We start from the raw sequence: 16,746 nt of genomic DNA, 5'->3' as shown, positions 1-16,746 counted from the left end.
CAAGCACCCCGAAACACCGTGTCTGCAAATTGGGATTCTGATCTGGCTTATATATCCTGAGTCATATTGCAAAGGATTGTCAAAAATCCACTTGTGACTTTTAGGATCGCTACTTCCAATAGGTGGCGCTGTGCTAGAGTTTGTCTCCTTTACTGGAGAGACAATTTGAATATTTCCCAGAGGGGCATTGCAGCTATAAGTCCCCTTACCTGGCAGCCAGACTGGCTTGCAAAGTCTCCTTAAGGAGAATAGTGTTCCCCCGTGGAATTTTAGGGGCATTGCAGCTATAAGTCCCCTTACCTGGCAGCCAGACTGGCTTGCAAAGTCTCCTTAAGGAGAATAGTGTTCCCCCGTGGTCCCCACATAGCTTTCTCATGAGCCAGATCAGACACCCCCATACTTTGCACTGACGAGGGGCAAGCACCCCGAAACACCGTGTCTGCAAATTGGGATTCTGATCTGGCTTATATATCCTGAGTCATATTGCAAAGGATTGTCAAAAATCCACTTGTGACTTTTAGGATCGCTACTTCCAATAGGTGGCGCTGTGCTAGAGTTTGTCTCCTTTACTGGAGAGACAATTTGAATATTTCCCAGAGGGGCATTGCAGCTATAAGTCCCCTTACCTGGCAGCCAGACTGGCTTGCAAAGTCTCCTTAAGGAGAATAGTGTTCCCCCGTGGAATTTTAGGGGCATTGCAGCTATAAGTCCCCTTACCTGGCAGCCAGACTGGCTTGCAAAGTCTCGTTAAGGAGAATAGTGTTCCCCCGTGGTCCCCACATAGCTTTCTCATGAGCCAGATCAGACACCCCCATACTTTGCACTGACGAGGGGCAAGCACCCCGAAACACCGTGTCTGCAAATTGGGATTCTGATCTGGCTTATATATCCTGAGTCATATTGCAAAGGATTGTCAAAAATCCACTTGTGACTTTTAGGATCGCTACTTCCAATAGGTGGCGCTGTGCTAGAGTTTGTCTCCTTTACTGGAGAGACAATTTGTTTTCTTTGATGAAGATTTTTGTTGTATTCTTTACCTTTTTAGCTGTTTGGACTCTTCTTTATGGAACCGCAACTAGGGCTTTTTTTTTTTTTGGAGCAGGGCTTAAATTTTAAGCATACTCCAAAAAGCCCCAAAATTCTACTAGGGCTAATTTTTGTAGAAACAGGGTTATGCAGAATATACAGTGGTGTGAAAAAGTGTTTATCCCCCTCCTGAATTGTTTGTCACACTTAAAGATTCAGATCACCAAACTAATTTAAATATTAGACAAAGATAACACAAAAGGTAGTTTATAAATGAGTCTTTACTATTAACCCCTTCACCCATGGTACATTTTCTGTTTTTGTTTTTTTGCTCACCTTCTTCCAAGATCCGTAACTTTTTTACTTTTCTGTCAATCTTACCATATGAGGGCTTGTTTTTTGCGGGACGAGTTGTACTTTTAATGAAACCATTGGTTTTTCCATATAGTGTACTGGAAAATGGCAGAAAAAAAAATCGAAGTGCGGTGAAATTGCAAAAAAGGCCAATTCCATAATTGTTTTGAGGATATTTTATTCAGTGTTCACTATATGGTAAAACTAACGTGTCAGTGTGATGCCTCACGTCAGTACGAGTTCGTAGATACCAAACGTATACTTTTACTGTTATGTAAGGGGTTAAAAAAATTCAGAAATTTGTCCAAAAAAAAGGTAGCACTTTTGGCGCCATATTCTCAGACCTGCAGCGTTCTTATTGTTTTGCGTCTTGAGCTGACATTATTAATTACACCATTTTTGTGCAGATGCTACATTTTGATCGCCTGTTATTGCATTTTTAAAACTTATTGCGGCAACCAAAAAATGTAATTTTGGCGTTTGGAATGTTTTTCTTGCCACGCCGTGTACCGATCAGATTAATTGATTTTATATTTTGATAAATCGGGCATTTCTGAACGCAGCTATACCAAATATGTGTATATATATTTTTTTTTCACCAGTTTTTTGGGGCGAATGGGGGGGAGGATTTAACTTTTTAGGTTTTGGTTTTTTTTCAGCTTTTTTTTAAAAAAAAAATTTTTTTATATTTTTTATTTATTTTACTAGTCCTGCTAGGGGACTTTATGGATCAGCAGACTGATCACCTGTTCATTTCTGTTTGATCAGAGCTGATAAGCAGAAATGCTCTCACAGGAAATACGTCATGGTCACGTCAGGGATCATCACTGAGCTACCATGACAACCATTGGCTCCCCGTGATCAAATCTCGGGGCCTCCAATGGCGGCGGGGAACGGCACGATCCTGGCCATTTAAATCGCCCTGTCGCATTTTGACAGCGAGATTTAAGTGGCAAGTTAGCATGGGTGGATCGAGGATCCACCTGTGCCTGTTTAGCTCCACATATCTGCTGTTCAAATCAGCAGACATCTGCGGGGATCACCGCAGCAATCTGCAATGATTACTGATGACGTACCAGTACCTCATCGGTCGTGAAGGGGTTAAGGGAAAAGCAAATACAAACCTACAGGCCCTGTGGGAAAAAAGTGATTGCCCCTCTCCCTCATCATGCCGCTATCCAATGAAATTGAGGAACAAATGAGAAATTAAATCATTGAGATCTATCAGTCTGCGAAAGGTTATAAAGCTTTGGGACTCCAGCGAACCACAGTGATAGCCATTATCCACAAATGGCAAAAACATGGAATGGTGGTGAACCTTCCCAGGACTGGCCGGCCAACCAAAATTACACCAAGAGTGCAGCGATGACTTATCAAAGAGATCACAGAAGACCCCATGACATCCAGAGAGCTGTAGGCTTCACTTTCCTAAGTTAGGGTCAGTGTTCATGATTCCACCATAAGGCCAAAATCACACTTGCGAGTGCCTCGCATGTAACTCGCATCATATCACCCGGCACGGCCTGACATTCTGCGGACAAGAGCAGATCGGTTACATGCATCTCTATGCAGCTGAGACTCTCTTGTCCGGAGAGTGTAAGGCCATGCCGGGTGATGCAATGCGAGACTCGCGCACAGGGTCGTCACTAGGAATTTCAGGGCCCCATACTGGGAAAATTATGGGGCCCCTTTGAGACTCCACCCAGACTCCACCCCAGCTCCGCCTCCACCCTGCAAACCTTCCACAGTCCGCCACCACTCTTGGAAAAAACACATATATATATTCATACACACAGTCATGGCCAAAACTCTTAGGACCCTTGAAGTTGTTCCAGAAAATGAAGTATTTCCCTCAGAAAAATAATAATACACCCTCTACACCGCCTGTCTCTCTCCATAATGTACCTTCTACATCACCCCTCTCCATAATAACATCACCCCTCTCCATAATATCATAACACACCACCTACACCGCCTTTTTCCATAATACACATTCTACACTGTCTCTCTCCGTAATACAGCCTCTACACCGCCCCTCTCCATAACGCCATAACACACCACCTACACAGCCTCTTTCCATAATACACGCTCTACACCTCCCTGCTCCATAATACACTCTCTACACCGCCCCTCTCCATAATACACTCTCTACACCGCCCCTCTCCATAATACACCCTCTACACTGCCCCTCTCCATAACACCCTCTACACCACCCCGCTCTACAATACACGCTCTACACCGCCTCTCTCCATAATACACCTTCTTTACCACCCCTCTCTATAATAAACTCTCTACACCACCTCTTTCTGTAATACACCCTCTACACCACCCCTCTCCATAACACACCTTCTACACCGCCCCGCTCTATAATACACGCTCTACACCTCCTCTCCCATGCTGCTATGTATAATATCCCCACACATACTCTACCCCTGTGTAGAATATCTCTCCCAAAAACACTGCCTCTATATATAATATCACCCACACACACTGCCCATCGATATAATATCCCTCACATACGCTGCCCCTCTGTATACTATCTCACACACACACACACACACACACACACACTGCCCGTCATATACATATGACATATGACATATACAGGTACATCTCTATAAACTAGAATATCATCAAAAAGTTTAATTTATTTCAGTAATTTAATACAAAAAGTGAAACACATATTTTATAGAGTCATTACACACAAAGGGATCTATTCCTATATATTATATAGAGTCATTACAAACAGTGATCTATTTCAAGTGTTTATTTCTGTTAATGATTATGGCTTACAGATGATATTCTAATTTACTGAGATGCACCAGTATGTCCCCATCTTGGGCCCTTCCTGGTATGTATGTCCCCCTTCCGGTATATATATCCGCCTCCCGGGCCTATTCTGGTTTTTGTCCCCTTCCTAGCACATATGTTCTCCTCCTGGTATATAGGCCCACTCCCTGGGATGCTCCTGGTATATATGTCCCCATCCTGGTTTATTTGTCCCCATCCTGGAATATATGGCCCTTCCTGAGGGCCTCCATGTATATATATACCCCCTCCTTGGCACATTCTGGTATATATGAGGAATATAATGAGTTCCAAGACCAAAACCACTGCTGAGCAAAAAGAACGTAAAGCCTCATCTCAGTTTTGCCAGAAAACATCTTGATGATCCCCAAGACTTTTGTGAGAATACTCTGTGGACTGATGAAGAGAAAGTTGAACTTTTTGGAAGATGTATGTCCCAGTACATCTGGCGTAACAGTAACACAGCATTTCAGAAAAGGAACATCATACCACAGTACAATATGGTGGTGGTAGTGTGATGGTCTGGGGCTGTTTTGCTGCTTCAGGACCTGGAAGACTTGCTGTGGTAAATGGAACCATGAATTCTGCTGTCTACCAAAAAATCCTGAAGCAGAATGTCCGGCCATCTGTTCGTGACCTGAAAGCTGAAGTGCACTTGGGTTATGCAGCAGGACAATGACCCAAAACACACCAGCATGTCCACCTCTAAATGGCTTAAGAAAAACAAAATTAAAGGTACCGTCACACTAAGCGACTCTCCAGCGATCCCACCAGCAACCTGACCTGGCAGGGATCGCTGGAGCGTCGCTACATGGGTTGCTGGTGAGCTGTCACACAGGCAGATCTCACCAGCAACCAGTGACCAGCCCCCAGCCAGCAGCGACGCGTGGAAGCATGCTGCGCTTGGTAACTAAGGTAAATATCGGATAACCAACCCGATATTTACCTTGGTTACCAGCGCACACCGCTTAGCGCTGGCTCCCTGCACTCCTAGCCACAGTACACATCGGGTTAATTACCCGATCTGTACTCCAGCTATGTGTGCAGGGAGACGGCACTGACAGCATGACAGCGGCGGACGCTGGTAACGAAGGTAAATATCGGGTAACCAAGGAAAGGGCTTCTTGGTTACCCGATATTTACATTGCTTACTAGCGTCCGCAGAAGCCGGCTCCTGCTGTCTGCACATTTAGTTGTTGCTCTGTCGCTGTCACTCACAGCGATCTGTGCTTCACAGCGGGAGAGCAACAACTAATAAATGGCCCAGGACATTCAGCAACAACCGGCGACCTCACAGCAGGGGCCAGGTTGTTGCTGGATGTCACACACAGCAACAAAGCTAGCAAGTTGTGCATCAGCAGCGATGTTGCTAGCGATGTTGCTTAGTGTGACGGTACCTTAAGACTTTGGAGTGGCCTAGTGAAAGTCCTGACCTTAATCCTATTGAGATGTTATGACATGACATTAAAAAGGTGGTTCATGCTCGGAAACCCTCCAATGTGGCTAAATTACAACAATTCTGTAAAGATGACTGGGCTAAAATTCCTCAAGAGCGTTGTAAAAGGCTCATTGCCAGTTATTGCAAGCGCTTAATTGCAGTTGTTGCTACTAAGGCTGGCCCAACCAGTTAGTAGGTTTTAGGGGGCAAACAATTTTTCACATAGAGCCCTCTAGGTTTGGATTTCTTGTTCCCTTAACACTAGAACTACTGGACTCGTGACACCTATATAGAAATACATAGTGCAAAGTAGTCAAAATGACTACCTCAGTAGTTCTAGTGTTAAAGGGGTTTCCACTACTTGGACAACCCCTTCTCATTCCTCTTGTTCACTCCAAAAAAGAACTAAACCTATACTACCCTCCAGTGCGCCCGCGGTTCCAGCGATGTCTGAGGTCACATTCCTGGGGCCCATGTGACATTGTAATGACACGCTGGCCCCGCAATCAATCAGCACCCAAGTAGTGGAAATCCCCCTTTAATAATGAAGACCTTCATTTATAAAACTGCACCTTGTGTTATCTTTGTCTAATATTTACATTTGTTTGGTGATCTGCAACATCTAAGTGTAATAAACATGCAAAAGAATATGAACCCCCCTCCAAATTCAGTGTTACCACCCTACTCTGGTGGTATACAGTGTATATGTGTCGCCCAGGGCTAAGGGGTACTCAGTCCCTGGCCGTATATGTATGGGGATGCTGTGTCACGGTTGTGTAACGGCCGATGCCCGGTTCCGTTACCCTGGGGACGCTTTTTTAAAAGGGGTATATTTACAGGGTAGATTAAAGAGTTTATTGTGACGCCACTTGCGGGTTGCAGTTATGGTGATGGAACCGCCGCTGCACAGTCTTTTTCCACTGGGGCTGATGGTGATGGCCTGGATGGTAGGCCCTCCGCAAGTAGAGTCAGGCCACAGGGAGTGGATGGTGGAATCTGGCGCAGAAAGAAGGGTAGGCCACACAAGGGTTGCTGTTTAACTGGTTCTTTTTACTCACTGTTCGTTCTAACTGGTACCCAGAAGACGGCTGGTATTCACCTCGGTTTCCTTTAGTCCCAGTGCCGGTGTAGTACCCTGGTGGCTTCTGTCCCCAGCACCTCTCACTGTTTGGTGGAACCCCTTGACTTGGAGCGTCTGGGGGTCCCCTACTGTCTGTCGGCAGTCTCTGATCCATATGGCGGGCAGTGTGAACCCTGTACGGTCGGTGTTCTGTTCTGGTCCCTGGCTCTATCTTTACTGCTAGTGCCCCGGATTCTGCTGGTTCCCCTGGATTCTTGGGTCAGTGAGGTCCGTGAAGGTCCCCTCACTGTGCAGGTAGTTGTCAGGTAGCCTGAAGCGTTCGCCTGACCTAGGGCCCTGTGCCCCGTCGGTGCTCTGGTTCCAGGGGTACCTGGCTGTACCCTCCCTGGCAACCACTCTCCTGTGCCACCTAGGTCACGGCTGCACGACTCCGTCTGGAGACACGTCCGTCCCCTTCAATTGCCACTACCGGACTCTTGTGTCTTTCTGTCTGTCTGTCCCCTCCCACCTGGTTGTCATCTAGTGGACTGGGTGGCCATCCATTGGGTACCGGACTAGTCAGTCACCATGAGTGGGAGAGGGAAACTGGTGATGTTTATGTGTTTTGATGTTATCGGTACTGGTCTTCCAGGTCCCTGGGGGTAGGCCCTGTATCTTTGGCAGGATGCATTACTTAGAATATATATATACATATATATGACCCGCCCCCACCTAGTATCATCCCCCTACTCCTACGGTATACAGTGTAAAGCCAGGGGCGTAACTACCGCGGTCGCAGAGGTCGCCATTGCGACCAGGCCTGGCAGCTTAGGGGCCCGCTCTGCAGACCACACGGCCGCTATATATACCAATGCCGCCGACACCGGGCCCCCCTGCCCGTTGTCATCAGCGGCGGCACCGGGCACCACTGCCCGGTGTCAGCGGCATCGGGCCCCCCTGCCCGGTGTCATCAGCGGTGGCACCGGGCTCCCTGGTTCGGTGTCATCAGCAGCGGCACTGGGCCCCCCTGCCCGGTGTAATCGGCGGCGGCACGGTGTCCAGAGGCCTGGGTGGTTCTGCATTATGCACAGGGAGGCCTGTGGGTGCTGCATTATGCACAGGGAGGCCTGGTGGGGGCTGCATTATACACAGGGAAGCCTGGTGGAGGCTACATTATACACAGGGAGGCCTGGTGGAGGCTACGTTATACACAGGGAGGCCTGGGGGTTCTGCATTATACACAGGGGGGCCTGGTGGGGGCTGCATTATACACAGGGGGGCCTGGTGGGGGCTGCATTATACACAGGGGGGCCTGGTGGGGGCTACATTATACACAGGGAGGCCTGGGGGTTCTGCATTATACACAGGGGGGCATGGTGGGGGCTGCATTATACCCAGGGAGGCCTGGTGGAGGCTACATTCTACCCAAAGAGGCCTGGTGGAGGCTGCATTATACGCAGGGAGAACTGGTGGAGGCTGCATTATACGCAGGGAGAACTGGTGGAGGCTGCATTGTACGCAGGGAGGCCTGGTGGGGGCTGCATTGTACGCAGGGAGGCCTGGTGGGGGCTGCATTATATGCAGGGAGGCCTGGTGGGGCTGCATTATATGCAGGGAGGCCTGATGGGGCTGCATTATACGCAGGGAGGCCTGATGGGGCTGCATTATACGCAGGGAGGCCTGTTGGAGGCTGCATTATACCCAGGGAGGCCTGGTGGAGGCTACACTATACCCAAAGAGGCCTTGTGGAGGCTGCATTATACGCAGGGAGAACTGGTGGAGGCTGCATTATACGCAGGGAGGCCTGGTGGGGGCTGCATTGTACGCAGGGAGGCCTGGTGGGGCTGCATTATATGCAGGGAGGCCTGTTGGGGGCTGCATTATACACAAAGAGGCTGCATTATACACAGGGAAGCCTGGTGGGGGCTCCATGATACATGGAGGTCTATGGGGCTGCATTATACAAAATGAAGGACACCTTACACATGGAATATAGGGGTGCATTTACATAGAGGAGTATGGGGCTGCATAATAAAATATGAAGGTTTATGAGGCTGCATTATAATACATATAGGATTATGGGGGCTACATTATATTATATGGAGGACTATGGAGGCTACCTTATACATGGACTATGGGGTGCATTATAAAACATGGAGGACTGTGGTGCAGTATAATCTATTGAGTACTATGGGGTGAATTTAATACGTGGAGAACTATGGGAAATGCATTATAATACATGGAGGACTATGGGGGTGCATTCTATTATATCAAGGGTTATGTGGGACCCTTTATACTATATGGAAGGCTATGTGGGGACCATTACAGTATTTGGAGAACTATATACAAGGGGGGACAAAGATACAAGCATGGGATTCAAACATTTTGTGCTGAGGGAAAAGTGCTCTTTCCCTCAGCACCCAGCTTCCCCATGCTCTGCTATACATCTCTCAGCACCCAGCTTTCCCATGCTCTGCTATACATCTCTCAGCACCCAGCTTCCCCATGCTCTGCTATACATCTCTCAGCACCCATCTTTCCCATGCTCTGCTATACATCTCTCAGCACCCAGCTTCCCCATGCTCTGCTATACATCTCTCAGCACCCAGCTTTCCCATGCTCTGCTGTACATCTCTCAGCACCCAGCTTTCCCATGCTCTGCTATATATCTCTCAGCACCCAGCTTTCCCATGCTCTGCTATACATCTCTCAGCACCCAGCTTTCCCATGCTCTGCTATACATCTCTCAGCACCCAGCTTTCCCATGCTCTGCTATACATCTCTCAGCACCCAGCTTTTCCATGCTCTGCTGTACATCTCTCAGCACCCAGCTTTCCCATGCTCTGCTATACATCTCTCAGCACCCAGCTTTTCCATGCTCTGCTGTACATCTCTCAGCACCCAGCTTTCCCATGCTCTGCTATACATTTCTCAGCACCCAGCTTTCCCATGCTCTGATATGGGAAAGCTGGGTGCTGAGGACAAGATGGATATCAGAACATAGGAAAGCAGGGTGCTGATAGAGGGATTTCAGATCATGGGAAACCTGGGTGCTGAGGGTAAGAGTCAAGTGTCAGCATCATTATCATGTACCCCGAGTGCCAGTGTAATCCCGTACCCCCCCCAAGTGTCGGTGTACGTAGGTACGGGTACGAACTTTGCATTGGGGTTCATCAATCTGTAGTTACGCCACTGAGTATAGCTATATAATATCCCCTACTCCGGCGGTATACAGTGTATATAACACCCCCCTCCCCATCATCTAGTGTCATCCCCCTTCTCCAGCGGTATACAGTGTATATATAACCCCCATCTAGTGTTATCCCCCCACTCTTCCGATATACACTATAGCAAAATACCCCCCCTCCATCCAGTGTCATCCTCTGCTCCGGCGGTATACAGTGTATATAACCCCTGCTCCTGCTGGAGGTTATACACCACAGTACATATTCGCTGTATATATTATGCACGGCTCCGTCCTCCGTCGCTGTGTACATGGTGACGGTACCGGCGGTTCTGGCCCTGGTAACCGGGCGCCCTCTGCTCCTCCCCCTCCGTGTGATTGGCCGCCGCAGGTCACGGAGGAGGCGGCGGCCCCGTGTGCGGCTCCGCTGTGCGGCGCAGGGAGGGCGCTGAGCTCACACATCCCGTGCTCTGCCTCCTCCGCTGCTGCCCCGATGCTCACACCGTAGCTCCGCTGACAGCCGCCTCCGCCTGCCCAGGGATGAGAAAGAGAGCGGAGCCTGCGGCCCGGGAGCATGACAGCGGCGGTGCCGCCCCACTGGACCTGGAGTGTCGCCTGAAGAATCTGCGGATACCGGGCAGCAAAGCGGCGAAGGGGCATTATCCGCAGGACTGCGACAGCAAGGGCATGAAGAGGCTCAGCAGGTACGGGGGCAGGAACCGGGGGGATAAAGAGGCTCAGCAGGTACGGGGGCAGGAACCGGGGGGATAAAGAGGCTCAGCAGGTACGGGGGCAGGAACCGGGGGGATAAAGAGGCTCAGCAGGTACGGGGGCAGGAACCGGGGGCATGAAGAGGCTCGGCAGGTACGGGGGCAGGAACCGGGGGCATGAAGAGACTCAGCAGGTACGGGGGCAGTAACCGGGGGCATGAAGAGGCTCAGCAGGTACGGGGGCAGGAACCGGGGGCATGAAGAGCTCAGCAGGTACGGGGGCAGGAACCGGGGGCATGAAGAGCTCAGCAGGTACGGGGGCAGGAACCGGGGGCATGAAGAGGCTCAGCAGGTACGGGGGCAGGAACCGGGGGCATGAAGAGCTCAGCAGGTACGAGGGCATGAAGAGGCTCAGCAGGTACGGGGGCAGGAACCGGGGGCATGAAGAGGCTCAGCAGGTACGAGGGCATGAAGAGGCTCAGCAGGTACGGGGGCAGGAACCGGGGGCATGAAGAGGCTCAGCAGGTACGGGGGCAGTAACCGGGGGCATGAAGAGGCTCAGCAGGTACGGGGGCAGGAACCGGGGGCATGAAGAGCTCAGCAGGTACGGGGGCAGGAACCGGGGGCATGAAGAGGCTCAGCAGGTACGGGGGCAGGAACCGGGGGCATGAAGAGCTCAGCAGGTACGAGGGCATGAAGAGGCTCAGCAGGTACGGGGGCAGGAACCGGGGGCATGAAGAGGCTCAGCAGGTACGAGGGCATGAAGAGGCTCAGCAGGTACGGGGGCAGGAACCGGGGGCATGAAGAGGCTCAGCAGGTACGGGGGCAGGAACCGGGGGCATGAAGAGGCTCAGCAGGTACGGGGGCAGGAATCGGGGGCATAAAGAGGCTCAGCAGGTACGGGGGCAGGAATCGGGGGCATGAAGAGGCTCAGCAGGTACGGGGGCAGGAACCGGGGGCATGAAGAGGCTCAGCAGGTACGGGGGCAGGAACCGGGGGCATGAAGAGGCTCAGCAGGTACGGGGGCAGGAACCGGGGGCATGAAGAGGCTCAGCAGGTACGGGGGCAGGAACCGGGGGCATGAAGAGGCTCAGCAGGTACGGGGGCAGGAACCGGGGGCATGAAGAGGCTCGGCAGGTACGGGGGCAGGAACCGGGGGCATAAAGAGGCTCAGCAGGTACGGGGGCAGGAACCGGGGGCATGAAGAGGCTCGGCAGGAACCGGGCGCATAAAGAGGCTCAGCAGGTACGGGGGCAGGAACCGGGGGCATGAAGAGGCTCAGCAGGTACGGGGGCAGGAACCAGGGGCATGAAGAGGCTCAGCAGGTACGGGGGCAGGAACCGGGGGCATGAAGAGGCTCAGCAGGTACGGAGGCAGGAACCGGGGGCATGAAGAGACTCAGCAGGTACGGGGGCAGGAATCGGGGGCATGAAGAGGCTCAGAAGGTACGGGGGCAGGAACCGGGGGCATGAAGAGGCTCAGCAGGCACGGGGGCAGGAACCGGGGGCATGAAGAGGCTCAGCAGGCACGGGGGCAGGAACCGGGGGCATGAAGAGGCTCAGCAGGTACGGGGGCAGGAACCGGGGGCATGAAGAGGCTCAGCAGTTGTGGGGGGTAGGAACAAGGGCATGAAGAGGGTTAGCAGATACGAAGGGGGGGGCAGAAATCGGGGGCATAAAGAAGCTCAGCAGGTGCGAGGGCAGAAACTGGGGGCACGAAGAGGCTCAGTAGGTACATGGTAGGAACGGGGGCATGAAGAGGCTTAGCAGGTATGTGGGCAGGTGTCGGGGGAGGCTTTACTTCTCCGCTGTAATATACCCCTGGTGGGTGACAATGACTCCCGGTCAGATCTGTATGACTGTTGGACCGGGCCCAACCATGTGACCGCTCTGTGGCCCCTCCAGCTTTGTGGCCCTGCACCTGGTTCCAGTCGTGATTAATAGTCAGTTGTGTGGATTTAATGGGAAAAGTGAGGGAAGTTTGCTATATAAAAAAAATTCTGTATATTGTCATGTTTTCCAGCGTTATCATTTTATGGTGCAAAGTTTTCAATTATTTTTAATTGTCACTGTTTGGATTTTCTGTTCCAGAAATGGGGTCTGGTGCAGCTGCTGATGTGGCGCCATTCCTGTACATTTGTGACGTGCTATGTATGGATATTGTGTATGTCACCTGTTCTATTGTGACACAGATCACTATTGTGCTGTGGGTCCATAGGGTGCTCTATAGCTGCTGTAGGGTGCCCGTGGTTCCATACGGTGTTCTGATGCCTGTGGGTCCATAGGGTTCTCTATAGCTGCTGTAGGGTGCCCGTGGGTCCATACGGTGTTCTGATGCCTGTGGGTCCATAGGGTTCTCTATAGCTGCTGTAGGGTGCCCGTGGGTCCATACGGTGTTCTGATGCCTGTGGGTCCATAGGGTTCTCTATAGCTGCTGTAGGGTGCCCGTGGGTCCATACGGTGATCTGATGCCTGTGGGTCCATAGAGTGCTCTATAGCTGCTGTAGGGTGCCCGTGGGTCCATACGGTGTTCTGATGCCTGTGGGTCCATAGGGTGCTCTATAGCTGCTGTAGGGTGCCCGTGGGTCCATTGAGTGCTACTCCTAGACGCGCTGTATATGGCCCGGCACTGCGCTCTAGTGTACGCTGCTCTCTGTGATTAATGAGCTGAGGCTGCAGAAATCCCCGCGTCCTGACACTGCAGAAGGATTAGTTCAGGCCTGAGTCATCCAAAGACTTCTCTTTTGTGGTCTCTGGACCCCATGGCTCCATCAGGGCAGTGCCCGCTCTGTACATCTAACACATTGTAATCTCCATCTGTAAAGTATGAGACACGTGTCACCTATGGATCTGTGCCTTCATAAGGAGTATTGAGGTGTAGTGTTCCTAAGGCCGCGTTCACACCACTGTATTTAGGTCCGAGTGTTCAGCAGAGAAAAAACTGACTTGACAAGGACAGAAGTGGGACCGATGTTATTCACTTGGACTGTTGAAATGACGTTTTTTTTTCCCCTCACATGGACAGAATGTCTGTGGGAAAAGATGGCAGCGGTCACCAGCCTTCCGTATCTCGGATCAGCCTCTTCTATGCAAGTGTTTGGATGCACGAAAAACAAATCCGATCCCACGTGGTCACCCGTCCGACACCTGATGGTTGTGGATACATTGCGGTTATTAAAATGGCAAACTGTATTTGTTCTTTTATAAATGAAGTATAAAAACAAATTTCAGACAGATGTAAAAAATAAAACCCTGCCATACGGCTGAAACGCGGAAGACAAGAGGTGGAAAAATCATCCATTTTTTTTTTTTTTTTCTTCTGGATGGAAATTGGACCATTTTGTAGTTGGTCGTGTGCTAGATGAGGTATAGAAGTCAGTCAGCCGCCGCCGAGGCTCATTTTTGCGGGAAAACAAGACCCCCGTGAATAACCGGATTCTCGTCTCCATTGTCTGCAGCTGCGGAGCGGTGTATTCAGGACAGTTGTTAGAGAGGGGAAAGGTTGTTTCAGTCTCCAGTTTTCCGCTGTTCTAGGTCCGTGAAGTCTAAGGCCCCGTGTGCACACTGCGTTTTTACCCGCGTTTTTGCTGCAGGAATTTCTTAAGAGAATGGTTGTAACCTTTCTGCAGACATTTCCCAGCAAAACCTATGGGGAAAAAAAATAGCTGTGCGCACACTGCGTTTTTTTCTCAAGAACATTCTTTCTTCAGAATTTCTTGAGAAAAAGAATGAGCATGTCACTTCTTTTCTGCAGGTACCTGTGTTTTTTGACGTAGATGGTGGTAAGAAAACGCAGGGACCAACCTGCGGGAAAAAAACACATTAAAAACGCATGCGTTATTGGTGCGTTTTTTTGAACGCAAGTGCACTAATCTTTCAAACTCTCAAAAAATTTCTTGAGAAAAATCCTTTCTCTAGTGCGCACAGGGCTTAAGGCTTTGTTGCGGTAAACCTGCGGAAACAGTGCCGATTCCGTGCAGAATTCCTGCGGAAGTCCCGGCCTCTATCTCCATAGCGGAGGAGCGGGAATTCCGCAGATATTTCCGCATGAATAATTGCCATGCAGTTACATGCGGCTGTGGGACATCCGCAGCATTTTCCGCAGGCGCACATACCGCAGCATTGATACAGCACTCCCCAAATCCCATAGGATAACATGGTGAGTGTCTGTGCTTGCTAGAACCTGTGGACTTATCTAGAAAATCCAGATAAATCCGCGGGTACGTTGTCCTGTTGGCACATAGCCTAAGGGGTGCTTCACACACAGCGAGGTCGCTGCCGAGATCGCTGCTGAGTCACGCTTTTTGTGACGCAGCAGTGACCTCATTAGCGATCTCGCTGTGTGTGACAATGAGCAGCGATCTGGCCCCTGCTGCGAGATCGCTGCTCGTTACACACAGCCCTGGTTCGTTTTCTTCAAAGGCGCTCTCCCACTGTGACACACAGATCGCTGTGTGTGACAGCGAGAGAGCAACAAATGAAGCGAGCAGAGAGCAGGAGCCGGCGTCTGACAGCTGAGGTAAGCTTGTAACCAAGATAAACATCGGGTAACCAAGGTGGTTACCCGATATTTACCTTAGTTACGAGCCTCTGCAGCTCTCACGCTGCCTGTGCTGCCGGCTCCGGCTCTCTGCACATGTAGCTGCTGTACACATCGGGTTAATTAACCCGATGTGTACAGCAGCTAGGAGAGCAAGGAGCCAGCGCTCAGTGTGCGCGGCTCCCTGCTCCCTGCACACACAGCTAAGCGGTGTGCGCTGGTAACTAATGTAAACATCGGGTAACCATACCCGATGTTTACCTTAGTTACCAGTCTCCGCAGCTTCCAGACGGCGGCTCCGTGCAAGCGCAGCGTCGCTTGCACGTCGCTGCTGGCTGGGGGCTGTTCACTGGTCGCTGGTGAGATCTGCCTGTTTGACAGCTCACCAGCGACCATGTAGCGATGCAGCAGCGATCCTGACCAGGTCAGATCGCTGGTCGGATCGCTGCTGCATCGCTAAGTGAGAAGGTACCCTAAGGCAGACTTCAGATGAGCATATGCAAACATTATCCAGAAAGATAAAAAATAGTTACAATTTCTATCACTGTCATCTGTACGTCAGGTTTTTTTGTTTTTTCCTTGCGCCTGACATCTGTATTGTGTATATATCAACAATTTATAAAAGGCAAATCTAGTTTCCTAAATTGATTACACTGGATTGAAGAAAAATGCATGATGTTGGGCTGGAAACACTTCTGTGACCTGTGGTTTGATTTTGTTTTTTTTTCTTCTTTTTTTAAAGCACCCCTTGACTTAAATTGGGTGAGTCTGACCTGCCCTGTGAGCTGCTGCCATATTGTTTGGCATTGCCCTCTGTTTTACACACAAATATTTTATCCGCTCATCTGAACTAGCAATAAAAGTCATGATGGAGCCATATTCCAGCGCGGTATTACTAATCGTGTGCTGAAGTCCTCTCCATTGTGCACACACTGCTGAGTCCATACTGATGTGCATCCCCCGCCCATGCTCCTCTGATTGACAGCTATTCCCATAAGCACGGTAAGGCTTCGGTTCCACTTGCATTTTGCACAGACGAGTGCAATCCTATAAAACTTCAGACTGCACTAGCACCAGTGCAAAACTATGGGGCAGTGTCCATCTGCGATTGATTTCTCATGCCATAGCGGCATAAGGAATGAATCGCAGCATGCTGTGTTTGACAGCGAATAGGAATAACGTTTGGAACACCATTCTAAGTCCGAACTGGGTGCAAAAACCTAAAAAAACTAAAAAAACATCACTATGGGGAGATAAGGTATGCACACCAGTGACTATGTAAGGGGAATACATGAAATAGCAGAAACTGCTGCGTGAATACTGACTTGAAAAATCCAATAGCTATATGCAAGAGTGAATATGTGAAAAATGGAATCTGCATTACTGCCATGAACATATGAATCAAGAGAAATTTAGCTACTGAATTGATCAATCAATCTCTTTATTCATATGTTCATGGCAGTAATGCAGATTCCATTTTTCACATATTCACTCTTGCATATAGCTATTTTCAAGTCAGTATTCACACAGCAGTTTCTGCTATTTCATATATTCCCCTTACATAGTCACTGGTGTGCATACCTTATCTCCCCATAGTGATGTTTTTTTAGGTTTTTGCACCCAGTTC

The 16,746-nt window shown here is 50.0% G+C and overlaps 1 protein-coding gene across 2 annotated transcripts in view; it reads left to right on the top strand.

The window, feature by feature from the left end:
* ABHD12 (abhydrolase domain containing 12, lysophospholipase) overlaps positions 1 to 16,746 on the top strand; it is a 110,628-nt gene that overhangs the window by 31,200 nt on the left and 62,682 nt on the right. The window contains exon 1 of one of the 2 annotated variants that reach the window (XM_075339421.1): positions 10,276 to 10,574. The exons of the other annotated variant lie outside the window; for it this stretch is intronic. Coding sequence (XP_075195536.1) covers positions 10,411 to 10,574 — 164 coding nt within the window. The 5' untranslated portion in view covers positions 10,276 to 10,410. Of the gene's footprint in view, positions 1 to 10,275; positions 10,575 to 16,746 lie in introns of those variants that run through there. 2 annotated transcript variants of the gene reach the window in all.

The sequence above is a fragment of the Anomaloglossus baeobatrachus genome, chromosome 3 (assembly GCF_048569485.1).
Source record: "Anomaloglossus baeobatrachus isolate aAnoBae1 chromosome 3, aAnoBae1.hap1, whole genome shotgun sequence".
Lineage (NCBI taxonomy): Eukaryota > Metazoa > Chordata > Amphibia > Anura > Aromobatidae > Anomaloglossus > Anomaloglossus baeobatrachus.
This window is presented reverse-complemented; position numbering and strand designations above follow the sequence as displayed.